Source organism: Pleurodeles waltl, chromosome 11 (genome assembly GCF_031143425.1).
Source record: "Pleurodeles waltl isolate 20211129_DDA chromosome 11, aPleWal1.hap1.20221129, whole genome shotgun sequence".
Classification (NCBI taxonomy): Eukaryota; Metazoa; Chordata; class Amphibia; order Caudata; family Salamandridae; genus Pleurodeles; species Pleurodeles waltl.
This window is the reverse complement of record NC_090450.1, coordinates 100,316,767-100,338,518: the sequence shown is the minus strand read 5'-3', so window position 1 is coordinate 100,338,518 and position 21,752 is coordinate 100,316,767. Positions and strand designations below refer to the sequence as shown.

Genomic DNA, 21,752 nt, shown 5'->3' with positions numbered 1-21,752 from the left:
AGATCCTGGCTTTCATTTCCATTTTTCATTATCTTCATTAAATACGATAGAGGCCTGTCATATGGAAGGGATTTTCACCACCATAATTCAATGCATAGTCATAATTATGTCAATAATACTGACACTATATGCAATGGATAACAGTCTTGTTGCCAGGAATGCAAACACTAACAAAGGACGAGCCACTTATATGCCCGGGACATACAGAATGTTATTAAAAATTACCACAATGCATCATGGAGGGGCTACTAGTATGTAGGCATTACCAGAACGTTGCTATGAATGCCCACAGTAAGACAGGGATTGACCATTATTTTATCATAGGGATCACCAGAACAATAGTGAGAATGCCTCCACCATGTCATAGTCAGACCACTATAATACCAGGGTTATCCAAATGTTACTAAAAGATCACAGATTTTGTCATGGGTACAAATTCCAGAGCTAGCCATAACATCACCAAAAATACTCACAATGTCACTCCTCTTGTTCACATTCACTCTCATATTCATACTGCAATCACTTTACCTACTCCCCATACCATTAAAACAATTTCACTAGTTGGCAAATAGCGCACTTGGGGCCATATGTATGAACACATTTTCCCATTGACACAGAATGGGAAAACCCTTCGATACATCTGGCCCTTAATTTCCTGTTGTGTCCCACACATTTGTTTCCTCTGCTGTGGGTGGTCTCCACGAGTCACTGCTTCTCTGATAAGCAGCATACTAACAGCTATATCAGAATTTAAAAGCACGGGTCCCTCTCTTGTAAGTCCCATCTGCACTTTATGTTTGCTTCTGATAGAGCATGGGGTAAATATGTATAATTGTGTCATCAAACAAGCGGGCGCCTGTCATAAGCACAGCATGTCAGCTACAAATAGTGCCTGTGTGACAAGTGACAAGCTAAAATACTCCCGTAACACACCCATGCACAAAACTCATGGATCAGTAAAGCCCACCTGATTCCCTCGCTCCTGTTCTGCAGACTTACGCTTTTAGGCTTCCTGAAATGATAAACTGGAATGATAGAATCATTCCATGCCATTTCTGCTGCTTGAAGGTGGGAAAATCAGCTGGACTGATTAATTTATTAAGTGCTCCTTCACCAATATAGGCATAAAAATACTGAGTGAAATAAACTAAAGCCAATCCAGATCAACAAACAGATCCTGAGGGTCAGACTGGTGCTCAGCATGGGCCTGTCGGCAAAGCTCCAGTTGAAGACCCTATTGAGCCCATAGGGCTCGAAGGCACTCAAGAGGGATCCAACTGCCAAAATATGTGGCTCATGCCTCATAGAACTGACCGAATTGTGTGGGGTTCACTCCGGGAAACTCTAAGAAGAGCAGAGCAAACCCAGTGTCAGACACTGGCTGTAGAGGAACAACCAGTGAGCGGGGTCTACATTTGTGGCACTGATCCCTCATGTTGTCTAAAGAGTGGGAGTGACACAGAGAAGTCAAAGAGCGCTTCAACATCGACTTCTTCTTTTGGGATATATCAGAGGAATTGCTGGAGCATAACGAGGATCAATACGAGTGACTACGGGAGTGGTCAGGTGACCTCCCTCATAAACGGTACATGGTACTGCATGGAGTCACATGGGGAGCTGCCAAGAGCTTCATGGCCCACTCCTGGAGGGCCTTGGGGTTCATAGTCTGCATTCCACGCAGGACGCGCAGTCGTGGTACCTCTTGAGGCACCACAGACACACCAAGTGGGGTCCATCACCAACATTTGTTGATGTCTGACTCCACAAGCCTTGAACCAGTAGGTTTCTTCGGAAAAGTAAAGATGGAAAAAAGCATACTAAACTTTGACAAAATTTCGAAAATAAATTGTCAAGAAAATGACTGAAGGGAGCTCATCTGTATCTGCCCTGATGGTGTGGAGTAGAAGAAACTGAGACCAACACGCTGGAGTGGTGCCTATATTGGCGCCGCACACATCACTTCCAGCACAGATGATGCTGACAGCATCACACACAGCCAAAGAATGACACGTACTGGCTCATAAAGGTAGTGCTAAAAAATTTACACATCCAGTCTGATGCTTAGGGAATAGTCTAAGGTAAGGAATTAGTGGTTAGAAGTCTCTAACAGAGGCCTCTGTGCAAAACACAAGGCATTTTGTAAACAATTCTTTAACTGTCTAGGAGCTAATGAAAGAGAATTCTTGCCTAGGACATATGTGCAAATATGTGTAGGTTGCATTTAGCCAAACAGCAAAGTTCTGATTCTTCTGGAGATGTCTGAGAGAGGATGCTATCAAATTCAGATTTAGGATGCTAATGTAGTCAACCCTAGACAGGACACAGGCTGCGTCTACCTAAATATGAAGATAACAAGGCAGGTGAAAAATGGGTATTGTTAAATGTATCAGGTAGTAAAGACATGCCCACCAGACAGGACTGATCTGGGCTTGAGAAAAGGTGCTTCTCATTGTAAATGCTAGTGAATTGTTGCCTTAAAACTCCCATGCACCAGTGACCAAAGGTATGGACCATCTAAAACTGACCATGCCAGTTTCACTATTGCAATTTATAATGGACAACTGTACAGTCTTCCAGAATGGCAATTAAGAGTGGTCTCACTAATAAGTACCCAAAACAAGTTGACTACTTACCCTCTAGTGTTTCAAACATTCCTCTGAATTACAAAAGTACCACTCTCAGTGAAGATACTCACACAGATTGCACATATACACACTATCTATGACCACACTGCAAAATTCAAATACACATTATTCAAAAATAATTTTTTAGAGGAATATACAGCAATTTGTTTAAATGGTTTTAAACAAATACTGGTGGAATTTAAAAACAAAATGTGTACAGGTTTGCCAAGATATTACATATCACTTTTCATGCATATGTGACATTCTTCAAATTATTTCTTCCCCTGCAATAATGTATAAGTACTTTTCTCCCATCCTCGAGTTGATATACAAACAGTAAGTGTGCATAAAGATGTATTACTGTAGGGGTAGTTCATCATTCGGAGCAAATATCTAATGTTTATGGAATTGATTAGTTCATTTGAAATATATAAAACGTATTTAAAGTACTAATGCTCAAATTGGTTGTTTTGGCACCTGAAGGGGGAACACAGGAATGAAAATAAAAATATTGGCTAACTAGAGGTTCAGTGGAAAAAGCCACTGTTTCAGTTGCTTATGAAAAGAAGCCAATCTATTTTTGCAGTCACAAGAAGAAGGGTAGATTGCTCCAGAAACTGGGAATAGCTTCAGCAAAGTACTCTTATTTGCTAGGAGATCTAGCCTATGCCAGGTCTTCCATCCAAATACCAAACCCCAACCTATTCTAAAGTGCAGTTTTGGATTGAGAGATCCACAAACCCAGATCGCCACAATCCGGTAAAGAAAAAAAAAAAAGGATGACCATCGAAAATCTTTAGCCCTAATTGAGTTTTAAACAAAATTATTGCTTTTAACATTTTAGACCAGGTTTTCTTAGGGCACTTCCGTGATGTCAGAAAAACAAGAACTGAAAGCCTAGCACCTGCACTGTCCATCTTAAAAACAAATGTATCAGGTGAGAATGAGTCAGCATATAATCAAGCATTATATTCAATGAAGGAATCCTGATAATATTGATAAAACTCAGGAAGAGCCATCCCACACTTGTCCTTGTCTAATTGGATAGCCGACAAATCAATATGTGGGTGCTGTTGTTTTCTTATAAATCTCCTAAATAGAGTATCAGCATCCTTAAAAAAACCTTTTACTAAGTCAAATAGTTACATTAGAAAACAAAAATAAAAAAGAGGCTTTATTGACATTTTAATGAAGGAAACTCACTCAACATTCTCTTAGGTTTACTCAGCAATGCATAATAATTTATCTCGTACAGATAGGGAATGTTGGAGGTGAGAAAAACACTGAGATAACTGATAGGGCGAGTAGGCTCATACTGCGCTCTAAGTACAACAACATTTCTGATTTGTTGTGGTTGATCTTGTAGCCACCGATTAACATACAATTGTTAAACCTATCAAGTGTTTTTTGGATATTAGCTTGATCTGCATCCATATATAAAATATAAAATAATAATAATATTGTCGTTAAAAAGTTTTAGGGCCAGATTTGGATCCTGGCGAGGAAATATTCAATCACAAACGTGATGGCTATCCTGCCCACCAAATTACGATTCCCATAGGCTATAATGGGATCATCATATGGCGAACAGAGTATTCCTCCAGGCAGGATTTAAATCAGGCCCTTAGGTTAGACTTTCCAGAAACTGGAAGTGAAATAGAACTATCATTTCGTAAAACAATAGCCAACAGTTCAATATAAAAAAGAAATAAAACCGGTGAAAGAGGACATCCTTGATGAGTTCTGCAAAATATGAGAACTTGCCCTATGTTAATTGAATTAATACTAATTGTGGCTACTGCTCCTAATCAGACATTCTTCAGGAGGCTTATGAACTGAATAGGAAATCCAAATCACCTCAAAATCTCAAATAAAGCTGAGCAACTAACTAGGTCAAAAGCTTTTTCTGTGTCGACCATTGTTAGAAATGGGGTCTTTAGTTGGCAGTCAGGTTACCCCCTGTCGAAGCAAGGACCCTCACTCTAGTCATGGCAAAGAAGAAACACACCTGGTTAACCCCCACTCACCCCCTTGGTAGCTTGGCACAATCAGGCTGCCTTAACTCAGAAGCAATGTGAAAACTATTTGTACCAACCCAAACAGTAATACAGTGAAAACATTACAAAAGGGACACCACACCAGTTTAGAAAAATAGGTAATGTTTATCTAAATAAAGAAAGACCAAAACAGAAAAAATCTGACATACTCACATCACGATATTGATTTTCTGAATAATAAGAGTCTTACTCCATTAAAAACAATGGAAACGTTGATTTTACACATAGTCCCTGGTTTGCATAAAAAATAAGACCACATGGGCGAGCGTGCGTCGGAAAAGTCAGCGATGCGCCGATTCCTTACTCGCAAGTGAGGCCATGCGTTATTTTTCTCCCTCCCAAGAGAGCGATGCGTTGATTTCTAAGTGGGGCACCTTGGATCCGCGCAGGTTCACGATGACTTTACAAAACCACGGTGGGTGGTGTTTGCATCATTATCAGCAGCCACATGCGGGTATTGCACTGTTTTTCCAGCCGCGATGCATCAATCTCCCAGCCGGGATGCAAGTGGAGCGTAGTTTTTTGCTGCGAAGTGGGAGGTGCGTCATTTTTCAACTGCGTTGCAAGTGGTGCATCGAAAATTTCCCCACACAGTGTTCCCTGTGTGGATTTCAGTCCTTGTTTTGCTAACTTCACCTCTCCAGGGACCAGGGCCTAGATAGGACACTACTTGGCAGGGCAGGAGTCTCAGCAGAGAATCCAGGTGCTGGCAGAGGAAGTCTTGATGGCCCTGAGACTTCAACAACAGGAAGCAAGCTCAGTTCAAGCCCTTGGGGAATCCTCTCAAGCAGGAATGCACAACAAAGTCCAGTCGTTGTCCCCTTTCAGAGGCAGAAGCAGCAACTGCAGGATAGCCCCACAAAGCACAGTCACAGGCAGGGGCAGCACTTCTCTCAGCTCTTCAGCTCTTCTCCTTGGCAGAGATGCCTCTTGCTCCCAGAAGTAATCTGAAAATGTTGGGTTTTGGGTCCACTACTTACACCCCTTTCTTCCTTTGAAGTAGGCAAACTTCAAAGGAAAGTCTCTGTTGTTCACAAGATCCTGCCTTACCCGGGCCAGGCCCCAGACACACATCAGGGGGTTGCAGACTGCATAGTGTGAGTGACCACTCCTCCCTCCACTCTAGCTCAGATGGCCTATCAGGATATGCAGGCTACTCCCCAGCTCCCTTTGTCTCACTGTCTAGAGGGGATTCACAAGCAGCCCAACTGTCAGTCTGACCCAGACAGGGAATCCACACTCCACAAGCAGGCAGAGTCACAGAATGGTTTAAGCAGGAACATGCCCACTTTCTAAAAGTGGCATTTTCAAAATGACAATTTAAAAAACAACTTTACCAAAATATGTATTTTTAAATTGTGAGCTCAGAGACACCAAACTCAAAATGTAAATCTGCTCCCAAAGGGAAGCAGCAATTAAGTTATTTAAAGGCAGACCCCATGTTAACCTATGAGAGACAGATAGGCCTTGCAACAGTGAAAACCGAATTTGGCAGTATTTCACAGTTAGGGCATGTAAAACACACCTGTACATGCCCACTTTTAACATACACTGCACCCTGCCCATGGGGCTACCTAGGGCCTACCTTAAGGGTGTCTCACATATATAAAAAGGGAAGGTTTGGGCCTGGCAAGTGGGTACACTTGCCAGGCTGAATTGGCAGTTTAAAACTGCACACACATACACTGCGGTTGCAGGTCTGAGACATGTTTACAGAGCTACTAAGGTGGGTGGCACAATCAGTGCTGCAGGCCCACTAGTAGCATTTGATCTACAGGCCTTGGACACCTCTAGTGCACCTTACTAGGGACTTACTAGTAAATCAAATATGCTACACATTCACACATTAATCTTACACAGGGCGCACTTGTACTTTAGCGCTGGTGGTAAGATGCCTAGAGTTCCAAAAGCAGCAAAAACAAAGTCCAGCACACAGTCAAAACCTGGGAAGCAGAAGTAAAAAAGACAGGGGAGACCACGCTAAGGATGCCATGTCTAACAACCACAAATATGGCAGCTCCGGTATTATTGACTGAGAAATAGTCTATGGCCTGGATCAAATAGTTGGTGTTAACTAGCATAGACCTACTAGGATGAAAGCAATTTTGATCCCCGTGAATTAGTTGCTGGGCAACAGGAGCCAAATGATTAGTTAAGATTTTCATTAAAAGTTTATAGTCTGCATTCAGCAAACTAATAGGTCTATATGAATGTGGGTTGAGAGGCGATTTACTGTTTTCTAAAAAAAATAAAACGTAATACAACAGATTTAATGAATGATGGAGCGATAGGCCCACCTCCATGCATTTCATTGAAACGATTTATCAATATTTTGTGAAAAAGGACTGCAGATTCTTTATAGACCTTTATGGGAATGCAATCCGCTCCTGCTGCTTTAACATTGGCCACAGAGGCCAAAGGTGACCTAAATTCTGTTTCTAGGCTTTACTGTTGTTTGATTGATAACTGAGGAAATGGCATTGCATTGTGAAGATTTGCAGCCTTAGATGATGCCTGATAAAGAGTGGAATAGTGGTCAAAGAATAAAGAATATAGTGCTTAAAGAATATCCCCAAAAATGATTAGTCTTCGCAGTTAACAGTGATATTATTAGTATCTGCATCTATCCATTCTGATTGGCATTGGCCCTCGGTTACAATGACTAAGTCAAAACTCGGCAAGCATACACATTTTTCCCCAGCAAGCTTGCTGAAATACAGTCTTCTCATTCACTATTTTATTTTAGCAAGTTTCAGTGATATACTACGGAAAGGAGAAGATGATCTTAAAGAGACCTTATTCTCCCACTCTATATTGCCCAGCTTTCTCTAAATCAAGGCTGTATGAGTCGTCATAGAGTAAGCTTTAAAGGGATCACAGGCCGCAAAAGCAGGTCTTGAATGCTTCTCAGGTATTTAATAAAGAGGCCAAATTAGTATTAGATCTAAAAAATTCTTCAATGAAAATACGTGCATCGTTTTTCCAATTTTCAAGCAATAATAGGACCTGTCAAAGCATCATCTAATGCTTCCAATATTGACTGGCCTAGTTTCCAATTGAAAGGAAACCACTGAAGGGTATGAAAAACTATTTCCAAATATCTGTGAATCAAGTCTATTAAATTGAGGAGAAATTAGGAACAATACATTCCGTGATGCAGACTTAAAGCATTTAGAAAAACATCTATAGAGTCTGGCATCAGGATTCACAATACTCCATGGATCTAATAAACCTTATGCTTCTTTGAGTCGAACCACCATAGAAGTGGATTTGTGCTTTAAATGTTTCTGATCCCTGAGCAAGGCATCAAGCTGGAGATTCTACAACAGATTGAATTTGCCCCCAGGATAATTAGCCCCCTTGCGTCCATCAATACTGAATACATTTGTTTAAGAGAGCGAATCTCATCCTCTATTGGAACATGATAATTAATAAAATTGATACGCTGATAATCTAAACATGCAACCACCCCAAGCCATCGTCCTCCACTATTCCCTCCTAATATTTTTGATTACCCAATTAAGGGATGTAGAAAAAAATAGCTTCCCCTCCACATGACAGGCCCACTAATTAAAGAAAATGGGAAAACCATGAGGAAAACTTAGGAGTATTTGATTTCAATTGGGTTTCTTGCCAAAAAATAACACCCGGGCTATACAATTTTAACCAGCTAACACAGCCATATACATTCATCAACTGCCTAACCCATTAATATTACAAGAGGTCACCCTCAAAGACACAGCCATTTTCACCTCACAATACACAAATTCTACCATTTCCTGTGACAAAAGTTACAAACTAAACAATATTACCACAATTTTTCACGATAAACCACCCCAGTGCCGAACTCCCCCTCTTCACAGCTCTGACTTTTGCACACCCAGCTGAGACCCCGGACCTGCCACTTCCCCACAACCTGGGACCACTAAGGCCTCCGACTACAAGGAAGCTTTCCCATCGGCCCCTCCTGTAGCCTATTCCCCCATTACATGGGTGCCCTGGAATAGCATTTAGACTCCACCAAACCATCTTTCACTTTCCTCCCCCTTCTGCACAACCTGCAATAGAATCATAATAGCATGCATTGATATATATCAGAATATGTCCATAAAATATATCAAAATCCCCTGAGGTCTCCTCCTTTTAGAATGGGATTTCGCAAAGCATTTCCCTCATTGCAGGAGAATACCCAGAAGGGACCTTTGAAGAGAACTTTCAACTTGGCTTGCTGATACAGTGCAGCTTGTGCCCCCTGCTGCTTTAAACAAGCCAATCATTTATATAAACTCTTTCATGGGGCAAGCTGCTGCTGCAGACATATCTGAAAAAACTGAAGCATAATACCATCTCTCAGCAAAAAAACCCTTCTATTAAATTGCTTCGGATAGGATCTGCTACTTGATCCTAAAATTAAAAAAATGATTTGTACAGTCTGTGGCTGATTTAAGCTCGGAGGTGCATGAAATGGGACCCAATGAGTCCGCATGATGAGCAAATCTACAGCAGGTCCATGAGAACATGATTTTTGAAAGGTGCCAACACCTCCCATCTGAGCCTCTTTACCCTCTAGGACTCCAACAAATCTTAGGCTGGATTGCTTTGAGTGATTCTCTAATTCATCCAGCTTCACTTTAAAGGAAGAAAGATCCTTTCCTGTGGCCTCTGTTGAGTTCAGCTGTGTATCCATATTATCCTCGGGTTCGAGACCCTTTAGTACACTTGACCAAGTCGCTCTGAAAAGAGGATTAACATCGGCTATTTTGGCCATTTGATCCTGTAATGACACAATCGCCAGAAGTAGGGAGCTTTTACAATTCTTCGTTTCTGCTAAAAGGATGGGATCAATTTTATCCTGAGGAGAAGTTATCTGTATGTTTTCGTTTCGCTCAAATCTCCAGCCTTTGCAGTATGCTAATACTGATTTTAATCTATTTACTGTGGACTTTTTCTAATTATTTTATAAGCATGATATGATAAGGAAATGGGAATTGGTACACAATGTTTCATTTACAACTTCGGCAGTGCTATTTTCAAAACTGTCTCCATAAAGTTGCATCAGCTACTGTATGCATTATTTTCCAAAATCAGTAGGCAGAAATGTCCATTTTTGGGCATAAAATAATTAGAGCAGCCAGTTTTAAACATTTTTTTTTTTTTGCAAGATGGACTCTTTATTATACTCCTCAGTTTTTAAACAAATGTTTTCCTAATGTTTCTAACAAGTGCTTTAGATGTATCACAATGGCACAGATCGATTGAGCACATTTGTTTTTATTTTACCTGTCCTGCCCTGTATTCCTTTTGGCATCAAATAGTTACTTTTTTTCTCAAAGAATATGTAAAAGGTTGGTGCCAGGTTTATTAGTAGCACTTTTTGGGGGTACTAAAAGATAACCAAGCTTTTACACGATCTGAACAGAAGTTTATTTTTATGGAAGTTTCAATTGCTAGATCACTCATTTTACAGAGCAGGAAATCTTTTAGATGCCCATCTTGCAGCCAATGGCAAGCCAAAATGAGCAAGATATGACATCCAGAATATACGTACGCCAAGAGGAACAACCAAACCAATACATTTGCACAGTTTTGGGGTTATTTCCTGCTGTGCATAGGGGGAATAATGATTTATAGGAGAAGTAGGAAATAGGTATTAGTTGGCACTGAGATCTCTTTTCCTGTAGTTTTGTTGAGTCGTTTTGGTTCTTTGTATCTATTCTTTGCACTTTATAAGCATTTTGCACAATGTATATTGCACTATATTTGATTGTTATATGCAGTATAGTGACTACGTTTGATTATGTGGTTAAACTTCTGCTTGCTTATTTGAGCCGGTGGGAATCATCCCTTATCTGGTTTTATTGCACTTGTATTAGTTGTATCACTTTGCACTTTAAATATGTATGACCAGTAGATAACGTATTTTACTGGGAGTTATGCAAATTTAATGTTACGTTTTTTGCTGGGCTTTTTTTAAGATTGCTATTTCTGAACAATTGTGGATGTTACTTTGCACTTTAAAAATATTTTATAAGATAAAGATACCATTCTCCATTTGCTGTGGGGCAAGATTTGCAAAAATTAGAAGTTAGTTTTTATACCTAGCTAACCTGCTAGGTTTGGAAATATTGTTTGTATTCGGATGTATGTCAGAACAATGAAAGCAGTCACCAGTAGTTATAGTTGGGACCTAATTTTTATAGAAAAAGCATTTTTTGACTTGAGTATATCTTTAATCGGTTGATGGATCTTCGGAATTTCTTTTTTTAAAAGTATGTCCAAAGGTCTTGCTGTGCATGGAAAGTTCTGTGGTGATCCGTCACGCGGTGGCCGAGAAAAAGCAGGGTAAAAAAAAAAAAAAAAAAAGAGTGTTTTCCCATGGTAATTCCCATTCACCCTTTAGACATTCCTGCAGTCTGAACCACTGGACAGAATTACACGAAATTTGGCAAAAAGGTAGATTTTGGTCGCAGATTGCCCTTTTTAGTTTAGTGTAAATTTGTTCAGTAGTTTTTAAGCTATTAAAGGGAAAATAATTGTGTAAGGCAGTGGATCCCGCGAGATCTCCTGCTGAGATCTGATTAGCTGCCAACACTTCAAACAAGAAGGGTTGGCAGACATTTAAAAAAAAAAAAGAAAAAAAACGAGAAGGGGTCAGAGTATATATATTCTACCCAACTAGCCTTGGTCAAGGGGTCCTCCTGGAACCCCCCAAGGCATAGAAGCATTTTCACATAGAAATCGGGAGCTGGAGCCGTGGAGTTCTAGGTGATTTAAAAAAAAAAGTGGTCTCCCGCACTGAAAAAGGCTTTCGCCCCTGGGTGGGCCAGGTCCCAGGGACATGGCCGGCTTAAAATGGGGGGGGGGGGGGAGTGGCACACAGGGCCACCCTCCTAGGGCTTACTAAAGCCACAGAACCACCTCCTCCCCAGGGCAAAATGTATCTTATATGTAGGGGTGGACGTGTGACCCTCCTGCGCCCAGAAAACCACCACCTCTGTCAATCCCCGTCCTGTAGACACAGATGTCGAGCTGATGTGTATTAAGCTGTTTCACACAAGTTTCATAGCATCTGTTTGTAAATCAGGGTGAGACATCAATATTTCTGCTTTTCTCCTCCCCCAAGACAGACTATTTTCTGTGTATACATAAAAAATGTATTTTGCGAGCCGCCATTCAGTTTGCCTGTGTGTGCATATGTAAATGCTCCAGCATGCAATGAATATTCTACCTTAGACATCTCATCAGAATGTAGGGCAATCCTAGCCAAGGCCAGAGCGGGCACCACCAATAAGACCTATAGACTTAAATGGAAGCGTTTTTGTGTGTGTGGTGTGCTGCGGAAGGAGTCCATCCTATCTCTTCGCTTCCGGAGCAGGTACTTCCGTATTTGTAACACTTGGCAAAATCTGGGCTCTCGTATTCCTCCATCCGAGTGCATGTAGCAGCAATTTCAAGGTACCGCCGATCTCAAAACACTGCCTCGTTATACTCTACTAGGATTGTGAAACAATTTCTCAGGGGTCAATTTCGAGCTTTTCCACCAGTGCGTAACACCCCACCATTATGGTCCCTGAACGTGGTGTTGGGACAACTCAAGAAACCCCCTTTTGAGCCAATCCACAAGGCGGAATTGAAATTCTGCCCTTGCAAGATGGCGCTGTTGCTGGCTCTTACTTCAGCCAAAAGAGTAAGTGACATACAGGCCTTCACCATCGAAGAGCCTTTTTTTCAATTCACCACTACTGGCGTAATTCTTCGGACGAATCCTAAATATTTTCCGAAGGTACCCTCAAGTTTCCATTTGAATCAGCCAGTGATTTTGAAAACCTTTTTTCCTAACCCACAGATGGTAGCAGAAAAAAACTTTGCACTTGTTGGATTTTAAGAGATGTTTGAAGTTTTACCTTCAAAGAACGCGGAACATCCGCATCGGACCAGTTATTTGTGGCCTTTGGGGATGCAAGGAAGGGCTACCTGGTGTCTAAACAGACTATTGCCAGGTGGAGCAGCCTGGCAATCCAATTCTGTCATGCCCAAGCCGGTAAAACGCTCCACAACAAGGTTAGAGCCCACTCTACAAAGGCGGTAGCCACGTCTGCGGCCCTCTTCGCAGGAGTGCCCTTGCAGCACATTTGTAGAGCGGCTACATGGTCCAGCCAGCATACTTTCACAAGACACCACTGTCTCGAAGAGACGAATAACATGGACACAGCGGTGGAGCAAGCAGTGCTGAGGCATCTAATCCATTAAGGTGAGCCTCACTGGTCATCCCATCTTCCACTGAAAGGGTATGTGAACTATGTTTCCTTAATCTGGTCAATATTAACTTTTCTGGTTATAATGATTATTGTTGTTATTATTATTATTATTATTAGCTTGATATTTATCGTGGTGTTTATGATTATCGTCCTTATGGTTATCTTCCTGTAAAGATTGATTTATTGCTATCTAATATTAGCTAGGAGCAGAATTACTCCTATTATTATTATTATTATTATTATTATTGTAATACAGTTATTACCTAGTTAGACAATATTACTGCTCGCTACTCTAATTCAAGCATGTGAATCTATGAAAGATCCAATACTGGAGAAGAAAATTAGTTACTTACCTGTGACTGTGGTTCTCCAGTATTGGTACCTTTCATAGATTCACATGCGACCCACCCTCCTCCCCACAGAGGCTCCCCTTATAAATGAACTTTCTGCTTCACACTTGTACTAGAAAATCTGAGGAAAACGGCCTCTGTTGGGAGTGTTCTAGAGGGTGTTGATGCCTGATTGGATGTAGTTCAAGTTTGGTTCTTTTTTTATAAAATAACATGGATAGGCTATAACAGTGCCTATTTGGGCCATTAGGGCCTAGTGTGTTACACTTACTGCTATATACATTTGAAGTTACCTTGAGGCTCCCACCTCGATGACGGGGATGATTCAAGCATGTGAATCTATGAAAGATCCAATACTGGAGAACTTTGATAACGTAATTGATAATATAATTGTAAATTTGCATTAAAATGTTTGACGAAAAAACTGTGCATGGCGGGGGTGCCAGTTATAGTTACCTTAGGGCATGAGCTATAGTTACATGAGATAACTCTATAACATGAACTTCTATGGTTTTGTACGTTTACAATGTGAGCCTAACTATAATGTCCCTGTAAACTTTTTTTTTTTTTTTAAGTGAACATATATATATATATATATATATATATATATATATTTTGAGAACATAATGGTGAACAAGTCAAACGAGATTCCAACAAATCAAAGAGGGCAACGGGGGGGAACATGGCGGGCGGCAGTGAGCGCGCGTGCTGAGTCGCGTACCTGAGCTCCCCGGCTTGGCTCTGCTTCCCACGAAGGATCAGTTTGTCCAGTCGCATGCAGGCATTGATGAGCGCAGGGAGATGCTTGTACGCTGGAGAGGAGTCCAGGCCACCAAACAGGAGCAAAGCCGCCCTGGAGCTCCGAAGAAGCTGCCGAGCAGCGGCTCGCGTTTCCCTCGGGGGGATTGGAGGCAGAGGCAGCACTGGTACCAGCTGCCCTGCAGTCCTTCGGAAACCAGAATTTTGGGAGTTTGCTGAGCCTCTGGATTCGGGTCCACAGTTCATCAAGCCAGCTTATGAGGTTGAGGCCCTTATTTCTACCCCACTACAAGGCAGAAGTTTTTCAGCTACGGCCACAAGTAAGCTTTAAACTGTGTGCACATAAGGATAACGTGGGGGCACAAAAACTGGGAAATAAACAAGGTGACCTTTGTAGGAGGGAGGAGGATTGTAATGTTAAAAAAACAAAAATAAAGCAGAAGTCTGTTAGGACTAGCACCAGGTTTACCCCCTCTCTGCGGACATATTTTAGAGCCCTTCCGATCGTGTCTACCACTCCGGATTCACAAATGAATGAGGATAAGGTTATCTAGGGGTGTCTGCACCTAACTCTGCAGTAGATTTACCTCATAATCTACCTATAGATTTACATTCCAGCTCCCCGGAGACGAATGAGGCTAGAGGCGGCATTTTTGTGGCACAGGAAACTCTGCATCATCTGGCAGGGGCAGAAACTGTAGGAACCTCACAGATGCTTGAAAGTTTACCTCAGAGCACTGCATTAGAGCCTAGTTCTTTGGAAACTATGTTTGTTTCACTGACTGAAAACATAAAAAAGGGGTTCTTAACCTTAGAGGTGAATCAAGCTGAAATACGATTAGCCTGTGAGTCCTTGGAGAAAAAAATAGATCTTTTGGCTTTGCGAACCCAGGCACTTGAAGAGTCAGTGGAGACTATGAGAGAGGATCGGAGAAGGAATAAGGAAGAGATTCAGCACTTAAAAGGAACGGAATGGGACTTACAGGAGAAGTCAATCTTAGAATATTGAACGTCCCAGAGGGAGTGGAGGAGTCGGATTTGAAGTGGTATATAGTCTCTCTGATTAAAAAGGTTATCCCTTTGGATGAGACAGAGGATCAGATTTTTAACGATATTCAGAGAATGCATCGCGACCCTTTCAGGAGGAACCCGAACATCAAGAAACCGCGGAGGATCTAGGCAAATTTTCAGACTTACTCGCTGAAAGAAAAAATTCTTGAAAAGGCATTAGATCCTAGTCCCTTGGAGACTGGGGATATTAAATTTGAAATCAGGTCTGACCTCTCTAGGACAACATTGAATAGGCAATGGTAGCTAGGAAAACGTTTGGAGGAATTAAAAAATGTAGGTGCCGAGGCCCCGTTAAAATTTCCAGCCAACCTGCGCGTGATGTTTAATAACAAATTGTTTAACATCAGGGATCCAGCTGCGGCGGATGATCTTATAGAAACTATAAGGAAGGGGAAGATGGTTTAAGGAAGCTGGGGAGCTCAATGCGTTTCAAAAGGGGGCCTAAGGGCCTATCAATGGTGGTGGGGTTTCTCCCAGGTAGGTTGGGTATGGGCACGTTAGGGGGGTCTATGGGGGTGCACTAAGGGGTAGGCATGCGGGCAAAAAAATTAATTAACCTCATACACCTAAGATTTATTTGTACCTGGATAAGAGCCAGGGGGCCCAAGGAGGCAGGAAGGAACTAGTGAAACTGATGTCATGGAATGTTAATGGGCTGCGTGTACGAGCTAGGGCGAGGAGAGTTCTGCAATTTCTTAGGGACTCTCCAGCCCATATCATAGTTCTACAGGAAACACATTTGACTAAAGAGGAAAGTGCAGCTTTGTTCAGAACACAGAGATGGGTAGGGGATTTTGTTACTACCGAGCACAATTTTAACACAAATGGAGTGGTGATCTTGGTCAAGTGTCAGTTGAATGTCACCCTATCTAAGGTGTTAACAGATAAGTTAGGGAGATGGATTATACTTAGATTGCAGGTGGGGGGTAGGGCATTTACACTGGTAGGATACTATGGTCCCAACTGCGATGATTTGGAACCTCTCAGAACGTTTTTTTCCCATCTCTTGAGTTTTTCAGATCCAGTTATTATGATGGGTGACTTTAATGTGATCCTTGATAGTAGACTTGACAGGTCAGCAAAATCTAGGTCAGTGGGTACTCCAAATGATGAAGGACTTTAGTTTGTGTGACTTGTGGAGGCAGAGAGTAGGGCAAAATCAGGAATTTTCATTTTTTATAATCAAAAGTACAGTCATGCATCACGGATTGATTATTTCCTAGTGGACCACGCTATATGTAATTTGGTAGACTATAGTTTATTCACCTGCCCATTTATCAGATCGTGCTGCAGTGATGTTAAGTTTGAGTTGCCCTCTTGAGGCAGGTGGGGTTAGATGGTCTTTTGATCGGTCTCTCTTAATGGAGGATGAAATTATGTGTACCCTTCGGAAAGAGGTTGAGGATTTTTTTAGGGTAAATCAAGGGACAGCATCAGGAGCAGTAATATGGGACACTTTTAAGGCAGTGGTAAGGGGGAGAATCATAAGTCTTGTAAGCTACAGGAATAAGAAATACAGCTAAGAAGTGAAAGTTTTAGAACAACAAATAGCTCTATATAATACTTACTACGATAAGGGTGGAGATCTGACATATTTGGAAAATAAGATTTCTCAGTTAAAATTACAGTTGGAATCTGTTTTACAAACTAGGATTACTATGCGATGGGAGGCAAGAGAGCAAATCCACTTTGAAAAATGGAGAAAACATGGGGAAATTACTAGCTTGGAAGTGTAAAAAGGATCAGGGGCGTAATAGGGTTAAGGAATTGGTGGATACCCAGACAGGGGTTAGTGTTACATCTCCAGTGGCTATAGGGGGGTGTTTTATACGTTTTTCTCAGATCTCTCTACCGAGGAGAGGGAGGTAAGCGAGGAGACGATTGGTGAATGGTTGGGAAGTGATATGACCCCCCCATTTGTCGCGGAGTAAACAGAGCGATCTGTCCAGATCTATCATGGAGGGGGAGATAAGAGCAGTGTTAAAAGAGAGTAAAAGTGGTTAGGCCCCAGGCCCAGATGGAATTCCGGTGCAGTTTTATAAAGCATTGGGGAATTCTATAATCCCCTTTCTTCTCCAACTATTTTCAGAGATTATTGAGGGTCGAGCCTCTATACCGGCTTCTTGGTATGGGGCCACTATCTCACTTATTCTAAAGCCTGGTAAGTCTGAATTGAAGTGTGATTCCTGTAGACCTATTTCTTTGTTAAATAGTGACTATAAGCTTTTCGCTAAGATATTGGCGAACAGATTGAGTAGGGGCGTGAGTGATTTGGTCCATCCGGACAAGAGGGGATTTATCAGAAATAGATTTCTATATGAGCAGACATTTAATTTGATGGGGGCCGTTTATTTAGCTACCACCTTCCAGGGTCCCTTAGCAGTTATAGCGGTAGATACAGAGAAAGCTTTTGATAGAGTGAATTGGAAATATCTATATAGAGTTTTGGACGGCTGCAATTTGGGGGATAAATTCTGTCATGTAATTCGATCTATATATCAGGCACCTGAGGCTAGGCTGTTGGTTAATGGTAGTTTAACTGATCCCTTTAAGATTTCAAGGGGTACCAGACAGGCTTGTCCTCTTTCTCCCTTGTTATTTAATTTGTATATAGAACCTTTGGCTAGGAGAATTAGGCAGGATTTGAGAATTTCCCCATTTAGGAGCAAGGGCTGGGAGAAGAAAGTAGCTTTGTTTGCTGACTATCTTCTTATCTACACCTCCGATCTACGGACAACGATGCCTGCTATGTTGGCTATTACGGAAGAATTTGGGAAGGTTTCAGGCTATTTTATTAATTCGGATGGACTGAAATAATGGTCTGGAACATGAAATGTATAAATTGGCGTGCCACGACTCGTATGAGGTATTTAGAATTGTCCATTATTCACGACTTGAAATAAATACCTGTAGTAAATATAAGGTCAACTATAGCTGAGTGTAACAAGTTAATGCTTGGTTGGTTACATCTGCCACTTACAGTTACTGGGAGGGTGAATCTGGTTAAAATGATAATATTGCCTAAGCTGAATTTTCTCTTCAATTCTATTCCGTTATTTTTCGATAAAAAAGTGTTGTTTTTGTGTCAACAGAAAATAACCTCCTTTATATGGGCACATAAGGGCCCTAGGATAGCTTGGAAGAAGTTGCATAGGAAGAGAGAGAAGGCGGTTTGACTCTCCTGGATGTCCAGTGCTATGCGTCGGCATTCCATCTAAAGAATACTAGTATGTTGTTTGCTTCTCCAGATTTGTCAGCAGTGGGTATACTTTTTAACTGTATGGTGGCTACTGAAAAGGGGGGCGCAAGGTATTTCCTATATAAGTTTGGGGATCCCAAATTCTTCAAGAAAATTAAATTGAGAATTCTATAAGATGCTGCTAAAGTTTGGTTTGAGGTGCGTTGAGTGGCAAAGATTCCATATTATAGTCTGGGCGCTCAAGTTTGGGATTCCCCAGGCACTCCTGAATGTTTAACTGATGTACTGGCTCTGCCTTTAAAGAGGGCTGGAGTTGAAGTGTGGGGGTGATCTGATTGAGGCACGGACCTTGTTGTCTTGGGATGAGCTTACAGAAATAATAGAGGGATTACTTTCAAGACTGAAATATGTCCAGATAAGGAATTGGTCTTGTGAGCCCGCTATTACTTTGGGCCATCCAAATCATCTAGAAGATAGTTTGGTAAGGACTCATGTCCAAGTACAAAAGGTTTCTAAATGGTATTGGGGAATGTTGGATGTTTCAGTGGTGATTTGAGATTACCAGCTGATCTATGGAGGGACCAGTTTCCTCTTGGGCAGGTCCAGATTTGGTGGGACGTGTCAATGCCAGGGGTGTTCAAAATTGTTAAATTGGCTTCATTGAGGAGGAATCATCTCTTTACTCTGCATAGGGCCTTTTTCTCCCCTGATAGGATTTCTAAGATGAGGGAAGGCGAGGATGTGCTGTGTGCGAAATGTGGATTGTCAGGGGCTTCTGATATTCATATGTTTTTTGACTGCCCAAGGGTGTTTCCCTTTTGGAGGGAAGTATGTATAGCTCTTTAAGCTATTTTTCGACAAGATGTTGATTTAACTTTGTCTTTAGTTATTTTTTTGGTACTGGAAGGGGATGAATCAACTAAGAATGATGTCAAAACAATATTGTATTATGCAATATTATTGGCTAGGAGCGGCATTTGTAAGAAGTGGATAGTTTCCTCTGCTCCTTCCTATATAGACTGGCTCAATGCTTTGACGCTTATATCAAGACGAGATGTGGAAGCAAGCTAGACAAATAGGAACAAGAAGATAAAGAGCTGGTCACGTCTATGGGAATGGAAAGATACTTTAATATAACGTGTTGTGTACTTATCACTCACGTCCTATGATTAAAGAACTCAGGTACTCTCGTGTGTAGGACATCGATATGAGTTGGTGTCTGAGTGAGAGAGCTTGGTTCTCCCTGGCAGTAGTTAACTCTATGTATGGCGAACACCATTAGGGCGCTATTGTGTGGTTCGAAGGCCAGAGGTGTATGAGGACAAAAAAAAAAAAAAAGTCAAACGAGATTCTTAATGCCTACTGAGTTTATTGCTCAACTGTCCCTAGACCAACATTTCATTTATTTACAGAAATATCAAGGATAACTTACTTTGCATTAGGCACTGTCTTGTCTTCTGTTGATACTGACATCTTGCTGGAATCAGAAACATTCCTTATTTTTGTCTTTGAGGACCGCTTGAAGCTTGTTTTGTCATTAGATAAACCATGAAGGTTATTCTGTGGATCTGTAACATAGATACTGATACGTTAGTTTTAGAAAAACGAAAATAATTTATTTTCCATATGCCACAAATCTGTAATGATCATTTTTTTGAGACAGTATATGAGCTGAAAGTTAAAGCAGAAATGATGCATCAAGGTGCATTTGCAATATTGGCACAGGAGAAGTCAGGCTTACCTTCTGAAAGAGACAGACTACATTTCAGAAACCATGGAATATGAAAGTAATTCAATGTAACTAATATGTACTGTGGCGGGAAACCTATGTAAATTACTTATATGCAATGTATTATAAAAAATTTGAAACCCACTTGCATTGCACAGTTGAATGGGATGTATACAGTAGTAAACTATGAGCCAAGAGGTCAACTCAACTTTGTTGTTCAGAGGCAATAATGGATTGTCCAATGCCTTCTCTACACTATCATTTAACTTAATACAGTTTGCAGGGTTTGACAGGCATAACTACTTACGGAGTATTCCCTACATTCCTATAACTTCACAAGTGATTGCCACAGATGTCCAGCTATTGAAAAATGCTTACAGTAAGTAATCCATCTAGCATACGTAGGGGAGCGAAGTCATAGACTTGATGTTGCTGTGAAAGAATACAGACATAACCCAATAAGGTGAATCACACAAAAGTAAAACAATCTTTCCATAAGTGAAATCAATGTCTCACCTTGCGGTAGCTTGGCTTTTACATATTAAATAGAACCTAGTAAGTATACAAGATATATATTAAGTCCCAGTCAGGTAACAACCACAATCCTTGTCAGGGTGAACCACGAATGTCAAAAAATAAACCTGCGCTTAACCCCTTAGTAGATTGGCATAGAATCAGTCAAGCTTAACTTAGAGGCAAAGTGTAAAGTAATTATGCAGCACACAAACAGTAATAAAGTAAAACACAACACCACAAGAACTCACAAACAGTTTAGAAACAGGTAAACTTTAATAAATAAAACAATACTAGACCAACATAAATGCAATTATTACAACTGGAGATATTGCATTTTGAAGGTTTTAGTGAAATTAGAGTCGAAAGCATACAACACCACTAGCAGTCACCCGGTTGTGCTAGACTGGGGCAAATTCACAAGTTCTGGTTGTCCCTGAGTCAGGTAAACGGACCAGGTTAATAATTTTTTCATGTCCAGCAAGCAGAGTTCAGTTCGTGTTGGAGGAGGTTATAAGGAGGAAACGTTTGGCACAATGAGAAGGTCGATGTTGCAGATGATTGTTGCTGTAGCGAGATGATCCGGTCATGGCTGGAGCTTTGTATTGATGGTAGCTGCGGGCTGTCACTGATGTCGCATGAATGGCAAGTCAGCAACATAGACTGTCATTGTGGGTCCTTCACGTTGACAGTCGCCATGGGCTGTCATTGCTGTAGTGAGAATCGTAGGTCTCATGTTGGTAGTTATGGCAGGTTGCAAAGTTCTGACACAAATCAGCACATTAGTTTTCTTCTCAGTGGAGGAGCTTCTAATAATGCCAGCCAAGTGTCGCAGACCTGGGTCGCAACTCTTGAGGATCAGGACTCACTCCAGCAGAGTCCTCACCACAGCATTAAATAGCTATAGTTAGAGCCTAGTTTCTATTGGTAAAGCATTTTTTGTTTTGCTAATAACTTTGGCATCATTTGAGGAATATTCATGACATTTTCAAAACTAGTGTGCCAGACACTTTAGCCGCTGTCTCGAAAGTGTCTGGGTGATTTGTCAAGCAGCAGCTGAGAAAAAGGGGGGGATGCAAAAACACGTTTTCCCCCAACCAATTTTCCTTAAGGATTTTAGACATGACTACAGCCCGAACGGCTGATCAGAATTACACCAAATTTGGCAGAAGGCTAGATCTTGGTCCAGAAA

The 21,752-nt window shown here is 41.2% G+C and overlaps 1 protein-coding gene across 2 annotated transcripts in view; it reads right to left on the bottom strand.

The window, feature by feature from the left end:
• Positions 1 to 21,752, bottom strand: part of ZBBX (zinc finger B-box domain containing) — a 440,192-nt gene that overhangs the window by 10,674 nt on the left and 407,766 nt on the right. For both annotated transcript variants that reach the window (XM_069213223.1, XM_069213224.1), the window contains exon 19: positions 19,751 to 19,886. In XM_069213223.1, coding sequence (XP_069069324.1) covers positions 19,751 to 19,886 — 136 coding nt within the window. The remainder of the gene's footprint in view (positions 1 to 19,750; positions 19,887 to 21,752) is intronic.